Source organism: Thamnophis sirtalis, unplaced genomic scaffold, assembly GCF_051295495.1.
Source record: "Thamnophis sirtalis isolate CommonGarterSnake01/CBP01778 unplaced genomic scaffold, rThaSir2_p1.2 scaffold_2, whole genome shotgun sequence".
Classification (NCBI taxonomy): domain Eukaryota; kingdom Metazoa; phylum Chordata; class Lepidosauria; order Squamata; family Natricidae; genus Thamnophis; species Thamnophis sirtalis.
Genome location: NW_028261382.1, coordinates 4081721 through 4100605, shown reverse-complemented (window position 1 = coordinate 4100605; position 18885 = coordinate 4081721). Strand labels below are relative to the sequence as shown.

Below are 18885 nucleotides of genomic sequence, written 5' to 3'. Positions count from 1 at the left end.
GCATGCGTGGAAACCATTTGCACATGCGCATGTGTGCGCACTCCCATCTCCAGTGAACCGGTTGTTAAATAGGTTGAGTCCTCGCCGCGTGGAGGGAAGCCACGCATGCGTGGAAACCATTTGCACATGCGCATGTGTGCGCACTCCCATCTCCAGCGAACCGGTTGTTAAATAGGTTGAGTCCCAGTACTGCTTTAAAGGTAACAAGGCTCCTTGTGATGTCAGTGTTCATGTACACGCGCACATACACACACAAACAACGTGCTTATTTGTTTTGAAAAAATGGGATGGGAAGGACAGGCTAGATAGGATTTCAGAGCGAACCTCATTGGTCTATTTTCATCCTTGAACAGGCCATTCCTGGGCTATAAAACTTCACAGCTTTGGAGGTCTCCTCTCATTTTCAAGGATTTTGGGCTCCAGTGCTGGTTTCTGACTCCCCTCCTTCCTTTTTCCCCCCCGTTTTATTTTTTCCCCCCTCCTGCTTTGGTGTGGAAAAGAAAAAATGCTGCTCAGGCCCCATCCCTTCATTCCTGCTTTGGGTATTTCCAGTTCTTTGCGTGTCCTGCCTTGCCCCGAAGATGCATCCAGGCCGGGCATTCTGCAACTTCACACAACTTCCAGAGAGAGACTTTCAGCTCCCAGCGCCCAGGAGACCCCACTGAAGCCCTTCAGCGATTTGCCGGGAAATTGGAAAACCAGCTCTCTCCTTAATCTCTATCAATTCTGGAAGGAGGATGGCTTCCATAATCTTCACAACATCATGGTGGACAAATTCCAAACCTTTGGTCCTATTTATAGGTAAGGAGGGGGGTCGCTTAGACCCGGGAAGGATTCTGCTTTTCTTTCCCAAACTTTTTCCATTCTTCTTCCTCAAACTAAAACACGCTGTCCCGCTTTGATCAGGATGATTTGCAGGTTTAACAGATGATGGGTTGTTATTGTTATTTTTTTTCTCCCTGGAACTAAATTACTGGCTGGTTTTCACCCTTGAAGGGCTGCAATAAATCTTTTTTCTCTCTTCCTGCCTCTGGTTTGCTTCAAACCTTTCTCTGTTACTGTGAGGTCCTTGGTGGTCTCTGAATTTTGGGGGTTTTCTGGCAGATGTTTCATTACCCAAAGTAAAGTGGGTATCTTCATCGGATGTGCTCTAGTTTGGTAATGAAATGTTTTTGCAAGAAAACTAGGGGAGAGATGATAGCAGAGTCTTCCAATCTCTCAGGGGCTGCCCCAAAGAAGAGGGAGTCAAGCTATTCTCCAAATCACTTGAGGGCAGAGCAAGAAGCAATGGGTGGAAACTAATCAAGGAGAGAAGCAACTTAGAACTAAGGAGAAATCTCCTGACAATTAGAACAATTAATCAGTGGAACAACTTGCCTCCAGAAATTGTGAATAGCAATAGCAGTAATAGCAATAGCAGTTAGATTTATATACTGCTTCATAGGGCTTTCAGCCCTCTCTAAGCGGTTTACAGAGTCAGCATATCGCCCCCAACAACAATCCGGGTCCTCATTTTATCCACCTCGGAAGGATGGAAGGCTGAGTCAACCCTGAGCCGGTGAGATTTGAACAGCCGAACTGCAGTACTGCAGTCAGCTGAAGTGGCCTGCAGTGCTGCATTTAACCACTGCGCCACCTCGGCTTCAACACTGGAAGTTTTTAAGAAGAAATTGGATAACCATTTGTCTGAAGTGGTGTAGGGTTTCCTGCCTAGGCAGGGGGTTGGACTAGAAGACCTCTAAGGTACCTTCCAACTCTGCTATTCTATTCTATTCTATTCTATTCTATTCTATTCCCACCAAGCTCAAAGAGCACCCAGGACTCCCACAGGTCAATATGGAGCTACACATAATCTCTTTTATTGATTACTCTGTTAGTCTTCATTAGGGGACATTGCAACGGGAAATGCAGTATTTAAAACTAACATTATGATCCAGAAAATCAGGAGGTCTTTCTCCCAGATGAACACTCAGGATCTTTTAAAAGTGATCGGTTCGGACAATTTCTTTGAAACATCTAGCTGAAGAGTCATCGATTTTTTTTAAGAAGGATGTAGGGAACTTTGCCACAGAGAAAGTTGTGCACCTGGCCCTCTGTAGCAACAACCCCCTCCCCTAATTTTTCTCCATTTCATCTCTTCTTTGATGTTATCTCCCGAAGATACGGACGGTGACTAAGTAATAAAACAGACTTGCAAACTCCAGTGGGTTTAATTGTTCTAAAACATTTTGCAACAGGCATCAGAGAGCCAAAGATTCTTAAACGTGCCACAAAAGGGAGAAAAAAAAATAGACAAGCTTAAAATCAAACAAGCATCTGTTATTGAGTACAAATTTGCAGTTTGGTCCCTGTATCTTCAGAACAACGCAAAGGGAACAAATGTGTGCGCGCATAAATTCTGATGCTCCAAAATCCACTTGCAAATTGACTGAATAAATCAAAGCCAAATTTCTCTGGCTTTTTGTTTGCAATATATACCTAAGTAGAAAGGCATGTCTTAATCGATGTGCGTGCATTATTCAATTTAATTCATAATTGCTTTATTCACTTATGAGGATTTTTTAAAAAAAAACAACCATGCCTTTATTGTTTTTATAAATGGCGTGATGCGGTGAATGTATCTAATGGACCTTCCTGCTCCTATTTTCCCCACAACAGCAATCCTGTGAGGTGGGTTGGGGAGAGAAAGAGAGAGAGAGAGAGAGAGGGAGGGAGGGAGGGAGGGAGGGAGAGAGAGTGGGGGAGGGAGGTCCAAAGTCACCCGCCGGCTCGAATGCCTTCTGGTTGCTACTCCAGGCAAGAATCAGACCACACTGAGCTGCTTCCCGTGGCTTGTGGTTCTGGGAGTTGGTTGATATCTGTCTTACTCGCCTGTAATAGTCCTGCAGGCTGTTTTCCTGTGGATGTTTCATTACCTAGTTGGTATAATCATCAGTGCTAGTTTGGGTTTGGTCATGAAATGCCTGCAAGAAAATAATCAAGCTCAGAGAGCATCAAGGACTCCAGAGTCCCAACTCCTCCTCCTCCTCTTTCTCCTCTTTTTCCTCCTCCTCTTTCTCCATCTCCATCTCCTCCTCTTTCTCCTCTTTTCCTCTTCCTCCTCCTCTTTCTCCTCCTCCTCTTTCTCCTCTTTTCCTCTTCCTCTTTCTCCATCTCCATCTCCTCCTCCTCTTTCTCCTCTTTTTCCTCCTCCTCTTTCTCCATCTCCATCTCCTCCTCCTCTTTCTCTTCTTTTTCCTCCTCCTCTTTCTCCATCTCCATCTCCTCCTCCTCTTTCTCCTCTTTTCCTCTTCCTCCTCCTCTTTCTCCTCCTCTTTCTCCTCTTTTTCCTCTTCCTCTTTCTCCATCTCCATCTCCTCTTTCTCCTCCTCTTCCCACCCTCCCTTTCCTTCTCCTACATCAACAAACCCACTCTCTTCTCACACTGATGATGTTACCTAGCTAGGTAATGAAATGTCTGCAAGAAAATAATCAAGCTCAGAGACAGTCAAGGACACCACAGTCCCACCTCCTCCTCCTCTTTTTCCTCTTTCTCTTTCTTCTCTTTCTCCTCCTCCTCCTCCTCCTCCTCCTCCTTTTCTCCCCCTCCCTTTGCTTCTCCTACACTCAACAAACCCACTTCCTTCTAGCCCTGATGATGTTACCTAGTTATGTAATGAAACATCTGCAAGAAAACAACCAAGGTCAGAGAGTACCAAGGACTCCACAATCCACATTTCTCCTCCTCCCCTCTCCTCCTCCCTCTGCTTCTCCTACACTTGATGAATGCCACTCCCTTCTAGCCCTGATGATGTTACCTAGTTGGGTAGCAAAACAGCTGCAAGCTAACAACCAAGTTCAGAGAGCACCAAGGACACCACAACCCACGTTTCTCCTCCTCCCTCCTTTTGCTCCTCTTGCACTCAATGAATGTCACTCCCTTCTAGCCCTGATCCTCCGCGAGCTGCACTGGCTACCGATCGGTCTCCGGATACGCTTCAAAGTGCTAGTCGTAACTTATAAAGCCCTTCATGGTTTGGACCTGGGTACTTGAGAGACCGCCTGCTGCCAATTACCTCCCAAAGACCCATCAGATCTCACAGGGTCGGCCTCCTCCGGGTTCCGTCCACCAGCCAATGCCACCTGGCTACTACCCAGGGGGAGGGCCTTCTCTGTAGCAGCTCCGGCCCTTTGGAATGAACTCCCCGCGGAGATCCGGACCCTCACCTCTCTCCAGGCCTTCCGAAAAGCTGTCAAAACCTGGCTGTGCCGGCAGGCCTGGGGTTGATGAGTTCCCCTCCCCTCTCGACTGGTATGGCTGTGTGATTTTCGTGTATTTTAATTATGTGTACTGTTGTTTATGTTCCCTTTCCCCTTTTGAGTTGTTCGCCGCCCTGAGTCCCTCCTGGAGAAGGGCGGCATACAAATAAACCTAAACTAAACTAAACTAAACTAAACTGATGATGTTACCTAGATAGGTAATGAGACATCTGCAACAAAACAACCAAGCTCGGAGAGCAGATCGTTTCCTTCCCATTCTTTAACCCAATACTGCTACTATAGAGCCGAGGTGGCGCAGTGGTTAAATGCAGCACTACTTCAGCTGACTGCAGTTCTGCAGTTCGGCGGTTCAAATCTCACCGGCTCAAGGTTGACTCAGCCTTCCATCCTTCCGAGGTGGGTAAAATGAGGACCTGGATTGTTGTTGGGGGCAATAGGCTGACTCTGTAAACCGCTTAGAGAGGGCTGAAAGCCCTATGAAGCGGTATATAAGTCTAACTGCTATTGCTATTGCCGGAGGGAAACTGGGCACCCCTCTGACTGCCTCCAGATTTCAGGTTCAATTCACTTCAGACCTGTGACTCCGCCCGGCTTTTAATGCCTATAACAAGGTGCCGATATGCCTTCCCAGGGAGAAACTGGGCAGCTACGAGAGCGTCAACATTATTGATCCTGAGGACGCCGCCACCCTCTTCAAATCCGAAGGCTTGTACCCGGAGAGATTTACGGTGCCGCCTTGGATCGCCTATCGGGACTTCCGTAACAAGCCTTGCGGGGTTCTCCTGAAGTAAGTACCCCACGAGATTTTTGGGGGGGGGGGCTGGCCTATGGGTTTTCTGAGGAGGCCAAGACATGGGACCCCACAACCAGAACCAAGGGTTGGGGCTGGAAGCCTTCGGAAAGAGGGAAACCGGAAGCTTGCTTGATCCTGAGGGTGATTCAGGGGAGAGGATTTTATTTCTCCATTTCTTCTTCCATTTAGAGAGGGCTGAAAGCCCTATGAAGCGGTATATAAGTCTAACTGCTGTTGCTATTGCTATTGCTATTAGAATTGCTTTAGAATTTTGTAGAATTTATTTTTGCCATCAATGAGCTGGCTTGATTGTAGAGTAGAAAAAGGAATAGAATAGAATAGAATAAAAGTAGGGTAGGGTAGGGTAGGGTAGAGTAGAGTAGAGTAGAATAAGGAATAGAATAGAATAAGGAATAGAGTAGAGTAGTGTAGTGTAGAGTAAGTAGTGTAGAGTAGTGTAGTGTAGAGTAGAGTAGAATAGAATAATGAATAGAATAGAATAAGGAATAGAGTAGAGTAGAATAAGGAATAGAATAGTAGAGTAGGGTAGGGTAAGGTAGGGTAGGGTAGAGTAGAATAAGGAATAAAATAGAAGAAGGAATAGAATAGAAGAAGGAATAGAGTAGAGTAGAGTAGAGTAGAGTAGAGTAGAGTAGAGTAAATAGTGGAGAGTAGTGTAGTGGAGAGTAAAGTAAAGTAGAATAGAATAAGCAATAGAGTAGAATAAGGAACAGAGTAGAGTAGAGTAGAATAAGGAATAGAATAGAATAGGAGTAGAGTAGGGTAGGTTGGGGAAGAGTAGAGTAGAGTAGAATAAGAAATAAAATAGAATAAGGAATAGAATAGAATAAGGAATAGAGTAGAGTAGTGTAGTGTAGTGTAGAGTAAGTAGTGTAGAGTAGTCTAGTGTAGAGTAAAGTAGAGTAGAATAGAATAAGCAATAGAATAGATTAAGGAACAGAGTAGAGTAGAGTAGAATAAGGAATAGAATAGAATAGAATAGAATAGAATAGAATAGGAGTAGGGTAGGGTAGGGTAGAGTAGAATAAGGAATAAAATAGAATAAGGAATAGAATAGAATAAGGAGTAGAGTAGAGTAGAGTAGAGTAGAGTAGAGTAGAGTAGAGTAGAGTAAAGTAGTGTAGAGTAGTGTAGTGTAGAATAAAGTAGAGTAGAATAGAATAAGGAATAAATAAGGAACAGAGTAGAGTAGAATAGAATAGAACTGGAAGGGGCCTTAGAGGTCTTCTAGTCCAGCCCCCTGCTCAAGCAGGAGGACACACAGTATACTATTTCAGATAAGTGGCTGTCTAGTTCCTTCTTAAAAACCTCCTGTGAAAACCGGTCATAAGTCACCTTTTTCAGTGCCATAGTAACTTCAAACGGTCACTAGTTGTAAGCCAAGGACCTCCTTGCATAAGGACGGAAATCTCCTACTGACAAACACCAGCCCTTCCCCAACCCCCATATCGAGCCTTGACCATTTCCTCCCCTCCTGAAGAGGATCCCTCCTTCACCAGCTCGAAGGGGAAGAGCTGACCAATTGGGGAAACTGTTGACTGAAGTAACCTTGGAATGACTTATTATTTTTTTAAATTAAAAAAAAAAAACTTTCTAGGAAAGGGGAGAGTTGGCGCCAGGACCGTCTCGTCCTCAACAAGGAAGCCATGTCCCTCAAAGTCACGGATAACTTTATACCTCTCCTGAACGAAGTCGGGGAAGATTTCGTCAAGAGGATGGAGACGAAGGTCGGAATCAGCCCGCAAGATAAATGGACGACCGATTTGACTCACGAGCTTTTCCGGTTCGCCTTGGAGTGTGAGTGGAAGGGAAGGAGTTGGATTGGGATGGGATGGGAGGGAGGGGGAGTCTCAAGAATTAGGCACCATGTAATTTCCCCCCCCTCCTGCGTAGACTACAGGAAGTCCTCGACTTGCAACAGTTCATTTAGAGACTGTTTCTTGCGGCCCGCCAGTGGAGCTGGCAGCAGACTCGGGCAGTGAGGAGGTTGGGGAGGAAGATGGGCCAGTCCTGGAGTCTGGGGAAGGCTCTGATGAGGGGTCTGTGTCGGAGGGCAGAGAGGGGGCCAGAGCCGTCTAACAGTTATCAGCTGCCTTCGGAGTCAGACATCAGTGAGGCAGAAGAACAGCTGGAGCCTGTTCCCAGTGTGCGCATGCGCAGAGCTGCCAGACGAAGGGAACAACTAAAGAACAGGGGTCAACTTGGGAGTAAAACCACAGGTGGATGATGAATGGTCTCTCCTAGAGGGAATAAAAGAGGAGCGAAAGGGGAGTGGAGTTTGCAGGAGACAATTAGTTCGCTTCATTGGTTCGTGACTCTCCGAGACTCCTTGCCAAGTTTTGCAGAGATCCGCCTGGCAGCTCTCCAAGACAGATAAGGTCTGTGACTGTAAATCCTCCTTTGAAAGACTTTGCTGGAGGTGAAGGAGCAGAATTCACAGTCGATTAATAAAAGGGGTTTTGTCGGGACCAGGAGTTTGCTTGGGATGTGATGTGAGGTACAACAAATTCATTAGTAGGTGATCTCTGCCCCCCGTTGGAGGCACGTTCTTGATATCTTTATCCATCTTCTCCATCTCTCTCTTCTCACAGCTGTATGCAACGTACTCTATGGTACCCGGTTGGGTCTTCTTCAGGATTTCATTGACCCCGAGGCACAGAAGTTCATTGATGCCATCACCTTGATGTTTAATTCCACTGCGCCCATGTTGTACATACCACCGGAATTTCTGCGCTGGATCAATTCCAAGTTTTGGAAGGACCACGTCAATGCTTGGGACGTCATCTTCATGCATGGTGAGTGGACCTGTGTTGGTTGTGTGATCCCAAGAGCCTGAAGCAAACTCTTTGTCCTGACAAAAACCCCTTTTATTAATTGACTGTGAATTCTGCTCATTCACACCTAGCAGAGTCTTTCGAGGGAGGATTTACAGTCACAGACCTCATCTGGCTTGGAGAGCTGCCAGGCCGAGATCTGCAGAACTTGGCAAGGAGCCTCAGAGAGTCAGGAACCAATTAAGCGAACTAATGGTCTCCTGCAAACTCCACTCCCCTTTCGCTCCTCTTTTATTTCCTCTGGGAGGGGCCATTCATCGTCCAGCTGTGGCCTTACTCCCAAGTCCACCTCTGTTCTTTAGCTGTTCCCTTCGACTGGCAACTCTGCACATGGGCACACTGGGAACAGGCTCCAGCTGTTCTTCTGCCTCACTGATGTCTGACTCTGAAGGCAGCTGATAACTGGCACACAGCCCTGGCCCCCTCTCTACCTCCGACACAGAGCCCTTATCAGAGCCTTCCCCAGGCTTCAAGACTGGCCCATGTCCCTCCCCAACCTCTTCACTGTCCGAATCTGCTGTCAGCTCTGCTGGCTGCTGGTGGACCACAGACACTAATCTGGTGAGAACTTGGTGAGGAAGCTTCCACGGTGATGTTATTGTTTCAACAAAATTGTATTGCATTTATTTGTTCTGTCTTATCGCTACTCCTCCATCTCACCAGCCGACAAATGTATACAGAACATCTACCAAGATCTCTGCTTTAACCAGAAGCGTGCCGAAGAATACCGAGGTATCCTCTGCAGCCTTTTGATACAGAACAAGATGCCGATAGAAGACATAAAAGCCAGCGTAACCGAGATGATGGCAGGAGGGGTGGACACGGTAAGGAGAGGCCTTGCCAGGTTCTTCAGATGGTCCCCTTCAAATGGTGGCTTTGATTCTAGTCAATGTTTTTAGAAACTCTTTGAGGAATTCGGTCCTCTTTGCATTCGGCTGGCCATTAAAACCATTCAGAGCACTCTTCTGTTCATGGATAGTTTCTTTAATTCCATCTCTCTCTGTCTCTGGCCACTTCAAACATATTCTCTCCCTCTGTCTCCCGAGAAACTCATGGTCCAGATTCAAAAAGACTCCACTGATGTTGGCCCTCAGGAATAAGATGGGTTAAATCTCCAACTCTTAAGCTTGTGGTTGGGGGTTTACTCTCTTCCTGCAATTCCAAATATACTTCCTTGGGATTAAAGTCCCCTGGCTCACTCAACCTTAGCAACGTGAAGGTGGGTGGACTTCATGAATTACGTTCATTCACAGCCCGTAATGAGTCACAAATAGTTTGTAAGGAGTCTGATAGAAGTCTACCAAAGTCTTTCCGGATAAGGCTGATAAGTACCCACCTTTATCTCCCTTGAAACGCTGCCAGAGACCTAATTGCCAATTAGCTTTGCAAGGCCACACGGAGCACAGAGTCAAAATGGAGCTTCAGAGTTTGAACCGACCAGAACGAACTAAGTTGCTTCCTGCAAAGGCTCATGTCCATTCGCTCCTCTTTTATGTCTTATGGGAGGGGCCAATCTTCTAGAAGCCTTACTCCCGAGTCGACCCTTTTGTCTTAATTGTTCTTGCCTTCTGGCAGCTCTGCGCATACGCGCACTGGGAACAGGTTCCCCCTGTTCCTCTGCCTCGCTGATGTCTGACACTGGAAGCTCTGGAGGCAGCATATAACTTCCAGATGGCCCTGGCCCCCTCTCTGCCTCCAACACAGAGCCCTCGTCCTAACCTTCCCCAGACTCCAGGACTGGCCTGTGTTCCTCCCCAACCTCCTCACTTTCTGACCCTGCTGCCAGTTCCGCAGGCCGCCGGCGGACCATAACAAGGGGAGGTTGAGATGACCCACTTAAGGATGCACCCATGTCCCGATATTATGTATTTCCATTCAGACTTCCATTACCCTCCAGTGGGCTCTGTATGAACTCGCTCGCGCGCCACACCTTCAGGAGCAACTGAGATCCGAAATCTCTGCAGCCAAAGCTTCTTCCCAGGGAGATGTTGCGAAGATGATGAAGTCCACTCCATTGCTCAAAGCAGCCATCAAAGAAACACTAAGGTACAGAATGTCAAAAAAAATAAAATAAATTCCTGTGGGTCAACTCCTGATGTCTGAATGTGCTACAAAGTTCAACACGGGCTAAATGAGTACAGATAAATGGGGACAGTAAGACAGGGACAGTGGGCAGGCTGGTGCGCTTATGCACGCCCCCTTTACGGACCTCTTAGGAATAGGGTGAGGTCCACGCTAGACAGTTTAAGGTTGAAGCTATGGGGATTTGAGGATGTAACAACGGAGTCGGGTAGAGCATTCCAGGCGTTGACCAGTCTGTTGCTGAAGTCGTATTTTCTGCAATCGAGTTTGGAGCGGTTTACCTCGAGTTTCCATCTATTGTGTGCTCGTGTTGTCAGCGTTCCAAGTATCATGTAGAATTAAATCAGAGTCCAAGGCAAAACGATCCTTAAAGTTCCAATTTAATAAAGCAGACATCTTAGCAGATCTGTGTTAATCTCAATTCTGGAAATGACATCAGAATCCCACCCAGTTAAAAGTTCATGATCTTGTCCCCACACCCACAATCCATCACATGGTCCAATCTTCTTCTTCCACGTTGGAATCCACACCCAGCTGCTTCCGGTCAGGTGTACTGGTGCGGAGACAAAGGATGACCTTGGCTTCTAGTAAAGAATGAAAACAATACATTCCACAATCTCACTCCTGTCTATTCCCCCCTCCCATTAACTATACTAAAGAAACAGCATAATGAAATAAGAGAAAGTATGGCAGGCCAAAATTCTAAAAGGAATATAAATGCAGGCCTGACACATGTATTATTGCAGTTGAACCTGAAAAAGTCATTGAAGAAGCTGAATATCTTCCTAATTTTTTTTAAAAAAAATTTCTAGTACATTAGAAGGAATTGTTGAAGAGATTGGGGAATTTGGTAAGGAAAGGTCTTGGGAAAATGTCCCAAAGAGTCATACATTGTCCAGGAGTTTAGAATTGTTGTTGAATCCTTGGGCTGGAAAATATATTTTTTAGATCCTAAATGTCTCTCTTCTCCCTTTCTGATTTCACTCCAGGCTCCATCCAGTTGCCGTGACATTGCAGAGATACACAACCCAAGAGATTGTCCTTCAGAATTACCGCATCCCTGCCAATGTGAGTAATCTGATAAGGAGGATGGCCGTTTTTAACAAATTGCCAACTCTGCCTTTTCTACAAAGTTCTGAAGTAGCCATTCCCTTGAGATCACACGAGGAGTATTCCACATTTGAACCGGCGCAGATGATATATATATATCATCTGCTTCCATCATCTGTCAATCAGCTCGTCACAACAATCCATCATGACAGAAACTCAATATTTTTACTGTTGCCTTTGTTATATTTGTTTATCAGCACAAATAAAAAAAAACACACACACACACACACACTCACACACACACAAACATATATTTCGATTCCCAGTAAGGGTATGGTTCGATTCCCAGTAAGAGTATGGCTAGCTGATGAGAGCTAAATAGCTTGAAATAGATCTATACTAGTCTCCCTTTATTTATTTATCAGCACAAATACACATACACACACACACACACATATACACACACACACACACACACACACACACACACACACACACAGATGTTTTCTGAGGTTTTCGTGGGTGTCAGTATGTAGGTCTTTGGTTATTCGGGTTTTCTCCCGCGTAAAATTGGAAGTGTCTTGGCGACGTTTTGACGAAGTCTCATTCGTCATCTTCAGGCTTGGTGCTTCCAGGAGCAATGTGAGATCTCGGCTGTTTCTTCCTTTTAACTGCCAGTGGGGGTTTGAGCTGATTGGGTGGGAGCTTGGCTGTGTTCTGATTGGGTGAAGGTGTGTTCTGATTAGTTGGAGGCTTGTGTTTCATGTATGGATAGGAGGGGTTTAAAGTGGCTAATGGTGCAGTTGCGGTCTGGCTTCTGGTCCTTGGTCGTGCCTCATCATCAGTGTGGGTTTTAGTCTGCTTTCTGCGTGGATGTCACCACCACACATCCACGCAGAAAGCAGAACACAGGATGTCACCACCACACATCCCTTCTAGCATCACCTAATCCAGTGATGGCAAACCTTTTTGGTGCCAAGTGCCTAAAGCACGCTCACCCCCAAAATGCAATGTGAGCGCCCCCCGCACGCACCCCTACGTATGCGTGTGTGTCCCCCTGTGCATGCCCCCTGCCTCCCCCATTTTTTGTTTCCAGGTTGGCGCAGGAGGCCTTCAAGGCCCAAAAACAGGATGTGAGGATGGCACGAACCCCCAAAATGGAATCTGAGCACACACCCCCATGCATGCACCCCACCCCCGTGATGCATGCACATGCCCTATGCATATACCCCCATGCATGGGTAGCAGAGACCCGGAGACCAGCTGGCTGGCAGGAGGCACGTGCCCATGTGCGGGGGAGCTGGGCTGGGGCGACGGCTGGCTTGCCAGCTGAGAAGGCTCCGGATGCCACCTGTGGCATTCATGCCACAGGTTTGCCACCACAGACCGAATCTATTGTGGTGGTGAGCTACACCTTGTCCTCATTCATAGCAAGGATAGTTGAAAACATCTAGAAGCTGCCAGAAGTCATTCTTGCTGATGCTAGTTTTAACCTTGTTGAGACGCAACTCATAAATCCTAGTTTATCTTTCCCCGGTCCTATATTTTTCTCCACAGATATTAGTCCAGGTGGGTCTTTACGCCATGTTTCGGGATTCCAGATTTTTCTCCAAACCTTTGCAGTTCAACCCGGAAAGGTGGATTAAGGCTGAGGACCCCAGATATTTCAGAGGATTAAGCTTTGGCTTCGGGCCGCGTCAGTGTCTCGGCCGCCGAATTGCCGAGATGGAGATGCAGCTGTTTTTAATCCATGTAAGTCCATTTCTAGGCCACCAAACCACTACTGGCTCGGCCGAAGTGGTCCAAACCAGTAGGAACCCAACTTTGACTTAGATGCCTGGGAAGGTCCTCAGCTACCATTTGAGAAGATTGTGTAAGAATCAGGACTTGGCAGATCAGGTGACATGACGACAGAAGAGAATATCTTTTTTTAGCTCAGAATGGAAATGTGGGGCCCTGCAGACGTTTCATCACCCAGCTAGGTAACATCTTCTAGGTAACATCATTAGTGCCCTGATGATGTTATCTAATTGGGTCATGAAACGTCTTGAAGAAAACAACTGAATTCACAGAGCACCAAGGATCTCACAGCACTCCTCCTCCTCCTTTTCTTTTCCTAACCCTGCTCCTTCTCCTCCTCCTCAGATTAACAGAGTTAGAAGGGATCTTGCAGATCCTCTAGCCCAACCTCCTTCCCTCCTCCTCCTCCTCTTCGTCTTCATCTTCTCCTTCATCTTCTTCTCCTCCTCCTTCTCCTTCTCTTTCTTCTCAGATTAACAGAGTTAGAAGGGACTTTGTAATCATCTAGTCCAACCCCCTTCCCTCCCCCTCCTCTACTTCTTCATCTTCTTCTTCTTCTCCTCCTCCTCCTCCTCCTCCTCCTCCTTCTCTTTCTTCTCAGATTAACAGAGTTAGAAGGGACTTTGTAATCATCTAGTCCAACCCCCTTCCCTCCCCCTCCTCCTCCCCTTCCTCCTCCTCCTCTTTCTCTTCCTCTCCTCCTCAGATTAACAGAGTTAGAAGGGACCTTGTAGATCATCTAGTCCAACCCCCTGCCCTCCTCCTCCTCTCCTCCTTCTCAGATTAACAGAGTTAGAAGGGACCTTGCAGATCATCCAGTCCAACCCCCTGCCCTCCTCCTCCTCCTCTCCTCCTCCTCCTCCTCCTTCTCAGATTAACAGAGTTAGAAGGGACCTTGTAGATCATCTAGTCCAACCCCCTGCCCTCCTCCTCCTCCTCCTCTCCTCCTCCTCCTCCTTCTCAGATTAACAGAGTTAGAAGGGACCTTGCAATCATCTAGTCCAATCCCCTGCCCTCCTCCTCCTCTTCCTCCTCTTCCTCCTTCTCAACAGAGTTAGAAGGGAGCTTGCACATTATCTAGTCCAACCCCCTGCCCTCCTCCTCCTCTTCTTCCTCCTCCTCCTCCTCCTTCTCAGATTAACAGAGTTAGAAGGGACCTTGCAGATCAAGACTTCCGGAGGCCAAACCCCCACCGTAGGGAGGAGGAACCGACCAGGTGGTTCCGCCCCAGGCGACTGATGGACCCTGTTAGGTTCCAGACGGAGCTTGGGGTTATTCCAGATGCTCTCGCCCACAGTTCGGCGGAGACTATTGCTGCGGCCTGGCACTCAGCGGCATTGGAGTCTCTAGACCGAATTGCGCCACTACGGCCCCTCCGGGTCAGCGGCTCGCGGAGACCCCCTTGGTTCACCGAGGAGCTCCGCGAGATAAAGCACCGGAGGAGACGCCTAGAGCACCGGTGGAGATCCGATAGGTCCGCATCGAACCGAGCACTGTTGACAGCTTGCACCAAGGAGTATATTTGGGCATTGAGAACCGCCAAAAGATCACATATTGCCTCCTTGGTAGCGTCCGCCGAGTCTCGCCCAGCCGCCCTGTTCAGGATAACCCGCTCCCTCCTAAATAGGAGGGAGACGGGGAACCCCCTGCAGGGTAAGGCTGAGGAATATAGTCAGTTCTTGGCGGACAAAATTGCTCGGTTTCGATCGGAACTGGACTCCACCCCTGCAGATCCAGCCGGGACACAGGGGAATTACTTGGTAGACCATCTCTGGGTTGAGTTTCAGGATGTTGCCTCCGGGGATGTGGACAAGGCTATGCGAGCTGTGAGTTCCTCCACCTGTATACTGGACCCGTGTCCCTCTTGGCTGACTGCCAACAGCAGAGAGGTGACACGAGGCTGGATCCAGGCGGTTGTTACCGCTTCTCTTCGGGAGGGACACCTCCCCACCGCGCTTAAGGCGGCGGTGGTGAGGCCTCTCCTGAAGAAACCGTCTTTGGATCCAGCAGTTCTTAACAACTATCGTCCAGTCTCCAACCTCCCCTTTCTGGGGAAGGTTGTTGAGAAGGTGGTGGCCTTACAGCTTCAGCGTACCTTGGAGGAAGCTAACTACCTTGACCCCTTCCAGTCTGGCTTCAGGCCCGGTTACAGCACTGAAACCGCTTTGGTCGCATTGACCGATGATCTCTGGAGAGCCAGAGATGGAGGCTATGCGTCCATCCTGGTTCTCCTTGACCTCTCAGCGGCTTTCGATACCATCGACCATGGTATCCTTCTGCGACGACTGCGGGAGGTGGGGGTGGGCGGCACTGTTTTACAGTGGTTCTCCTCCTACCTCTCGGACAGGTTGCAGTCGGTGTTGGTGGGGAGGGAGAGATCGTCCCCGAGGCCCCTAACCTATGGGGTGCCGCAGGGTTCGGTTCTGTCCCCCCTGCTATTTAACATATACATGAAACCGCTGGGTGAGATCATTCGAAGGCACGGGATAAAATACCACCAGTATGCGGACGATACTCAGTTGTATCTGTCCGCCCCGTGCCAACTCAATGAAGCGGTGGACGTGATGAACCGGGGCCTTGAGGCTGTTAAAGACTGGATGAGAGCTAACAAACTGGTACTCAACCCGGAAAAGACCGAGTGGCTGTTGTGTTTCCCTCCCAAAAATTTGGTTAATGTTCCACCAATCAGGCTGGGGGGGCAAAATTTATTCCCCTCAGACAGGGTTCGCAACTTGGGAGTCCTCCTGGATCCACAGCTGAGTTTTGACCACCATTTGTCGGCTGTGACCAGGGGGACATTTGCCCAGGTTCGCCTGGTGCGCCAGTTGCGGCCCTACCTGAACCGGGAGGCTCTCACAACAGTCACTCGAGCCCTTGTGATCTCTAGGCTGGAATACTGCAATGTGCTCTACATGGGGCTGCCCTTGAAGAGCATCCGGCGACTTCAGCTAGTCCAGAACGCGGCTGCGCGAGTGATCATGGGCGCACCTCGGTTCGCCCATATAACACCAATCCTCCGTGAGCTGCGCTGGCTACCTGTTGATCGTCGGGTGCACTTCAAGGTCTTACTTACCACCTATAAAGCGCTCCATGGTAGTGGATCTGACTATTTGAGAGACCGCCTCCTGCCAATCACCTCCCTTCATCCCATCAGATCGCACAGAGTAGGCCTCCTCCGAATTCCATCCGCCAGTCAGTGCCGACTGGCGACTACGCGGAGGAGAGCCTTCTCAGTTGCCGCTCCGACATTATGGAACAACCTCCCCGTGGAGATCCGTACCCTCACCACAGTCCAGGCCTTCCGCATAGCACTTAAGAACTGGCTATCCCGTCAGGCCTGGGGATAGGATTACTCTCACCCCGCCCGAATGTTGAGTGAATGTTGTGTTTTATGACTAATTTTTCTTTAAACCACGATTCTTTTCTTTTAAGTCTTGTCTTGCACTCCCTTCCCTTCATTGTTGTAAGCCGCCCTGAGTCCCCTCAGGGAAAAGGGCGGCATATAAATTTTCAATAAAATCAAAAAATCAATAAAAAATCATCTAGTCCAACCTCCTGCCCTCCTCCTCCTCCTCGGGTCATGAACCCCCCCCCCCAAGAAAACAAGCAAGCTTAGACAGCTCAGATGACCATCTGCCCAATGCCTTGCTACACAGAGACAGAGTTTTGAACTTTGAGGCTCACGATTTGGCAGCCCTGGGTGACTTCCTCTGGTTCCCCTCCCCCCTTCTTCTCCTCAGATGCTGGAAAAATTCAAGATTGAAATAAAGAGAGGCGTGGAGATTGGTACCACCTTTGGCCTCATCCTGATTCCAGACAAGCCCATCTACTTGACGCTACGGCCTCATCATTCCCATCAGTGAATGGGTGAAGTTTCCCAGAAGCCCCTGGTGCCCCTTTCAAAACCCCTGGAGAAGGGACGGAGTTGTCCACTCAATCCTTAGGGATCCCAGTCCAATGGTGTTCCCAATGCCAGATGTTTACTCAACATAGAACTCAAACCAAGGTTGGGGCACAGAAGGAGATTCTTTTAACTCATATAATACAATTTAGATAAGAACGAAGAAGATTTCCCTGCCCATATCTTCCTCTCCACGTAGCACTCTACTCTAGGTTCAATGTTATTAGATTTAAGATTTCCTTCTGACTGAATGGAAGTACTTTCTAGCTGGATTGATGCGGCATCTCCTCCATGTTTGTGTTTTCCATAATGACCAATTAGATCCCCTTTGAGAAGCTTTCAAAGAACGTATGGCATTTATAGGGTCTCTCAACTCTTGATTTCTCCTCTTGGGCAATGGTAGAAGGCTACCTCTGAAGACAGAGGCTGCCTTGAGTTGCCAAGGAAAACATCTTTTGGTAGACCTCTTATCTGTCCATTTCTCTGGCCCTTTATTAATGGTATCTCTGCCATGGCCATTGCAACCTTCTGAGTGATTATCTGTTGTGTGTTGGATGAAATAAAATTCTTTTTGAGTCTCCTGACAAACTGCTGCATTGGGTGCCTCTAGTGTCAACTCATAAAGTTGCCATGGTGAAGAAAGGGGGGAGGAGCTCATTCCACGCATACGTTCGGCAAGAATTTGATCTCAGATTACTACAGCAGGCTTGGGAGGGGTGCACCTCATTGGGGAATGTGATTTCTGACACAGACTGGGGGGGGGAGGGATGGAACAGGGGTAAAGTTCAACTATAATTCAAAGGAGGCTCAGATCTGACTGCAAAAATGGTGCTCTTAATAAATGACTGGTTTTCCTTTGAAACTTGGCTCGAGACTCATGAATCAATTAGGGCATCTTTTGGAAACCTGACATCTAGCAGATGAGGAAAACTATTCACCTCCTGAAAGACAGCCCACCCTGAAAACTTAGGCCAATGTGACAAATAATGAATGACGAATGTTACTTTTAGAGTAACCGTGGTTAGCTCCAAAGGTGCATCTTCAGAGCTGAAGAGGCTTCTTGGATGAGAAGCGAAACATCTTCAAGGAAAAACCAGAAAGTCCATTTGCCTCTTGTAAAAAGCACCTTTGGGGACAACCATAACCTGGATATGACTGATAATCTCCATAGACATTTAACCATGGTTAGATGTTAGGTGTCGTAACTTATAAAGCCCTTCATGGTATTGGATCTGGGTACTTGAGAGACCGCCTGCTGCCAATTACCTCCCAAAGACCCATTAGATCACACAGGGTTGGCCTCCTCCGGGTTCCGTCTACCAGCCAATGCCACCTGGCTACTACCCGGGGGAGGGCCTTCTCTGTGGCAGCTCCGGCCCTCTGGAACGAACTCCCCGCAGGGATTCAGACCCTCACCTCTCTCCAGGCCTTCCGGAAAGCCGTCAAAACCTGGCTTTGCCGGCAGGCCTGGGGTTGATGAGTTCCCCTCCCCTCTCGACTTGTATGGTTGTTGTGATTCTTGGTTATTTTAATTACTTGTATTCTGTTTTATGTTCCCCTTTTCCCTTTTGAGTTGTTCACCGCCCTGAGTCCCTCCCGGAGAAGGGCGGCATACAAATAATAAAATTCAATTCAATTCCTTCCCGACAATTTGTTTCCAACCAGGATTTTTCCTATGCTCCAATAAAAGATTTCGAAATTTAGTGTTCTGTAACCAAGTCAGAAAAATAAGATCGTAATAAAGTCAGGGAAAGATGCTACTGAGTCATTTTTCAAAACAGAGACGTTGACTTCACCGTTGGCTAAGAATGCAGATGAATGAGAGCAGAACTAGGAAAAAAAATAACCTCATTCCACACCCAGAACCTCCAGCTTGGTTGTAAGCTTACATTAATAGAATCTTGCAAGTCTGAAAGTATCTCTCTCCCCCATCTCCCCAGGGGTGGGCTTCAAAAACTTCAGGAGTGGGTCCTCTGCCGGTTGCTGGCTGGGTGTGGCCATGCTGGGAGTGGCTTAGTCAGTCTCCTGCACCACGGCAGGGAGACATTTTCTCCTTCCCCAGGCTCCATAAGCTTTCCTCTAGCCTCCGGGAGGGTGAAAACTGTCTACCCTGGGCTCCAGAGGCTCTCCGGAGGCTGGAAACG

General features: G+C 47.9%; 1 protein-coding gene across 1 annotated transcript; it reads left to right on the top strand.

Annotated features, from left to right (window-relative positions):
- Window positions 1–559: 559 nt before the first annotated feature.
- Window positions 560–16896, top strand: CYP11A1 (cytochrome P450 family 11 subfamily A member 1). Its single transcript, XM_087703624.1, has 9 exons — window positions 560–801; window positions 4892–5047; window positions 6672–6871; window positions 7666–7869; window positions 8572–8732; window positions 9788–9954; window positions 10980–11058; window positions 12598–12792; window positions 16581–16896. Exons 1-9 carry the CDS (start codon window positions 764–766, stop codon window positions 16701–16703), a joined length of 1323 nt encoding a protein of 440 aa, XP_087559750.1. The 5' UTR covers window positions 560–763; the 3' UTR covers window positions 16704–16896.
- The last annotated feature ends 1989 nt before the right edge of the window (window positions 16897–18885 follow it).

Bases quoted from the DNA above. Each gene is read 5' to 3' on its own strand.
- CYP11A1 (XM_087703624.1), top strand. From the start codon at position 764: ATGGTGGACAAATTCCAAACCTTTGGTCCTATTTATAG. The intron at 6,872-7,665 runs GTGAGTGGAAGG...CTCTTCTCACAG, and splicing joins TTTCCGGTTCGCCTTGGAGT to CTGTATGCAACGTACTCTAT. The intron at 8,733-9,787 runs GTAAGGAGAGGC...ATTTCCATTCAG, and splicing joins TGGCAGGAGGGGTGGACACG to ACTTCCATTACCCTCCAGTG.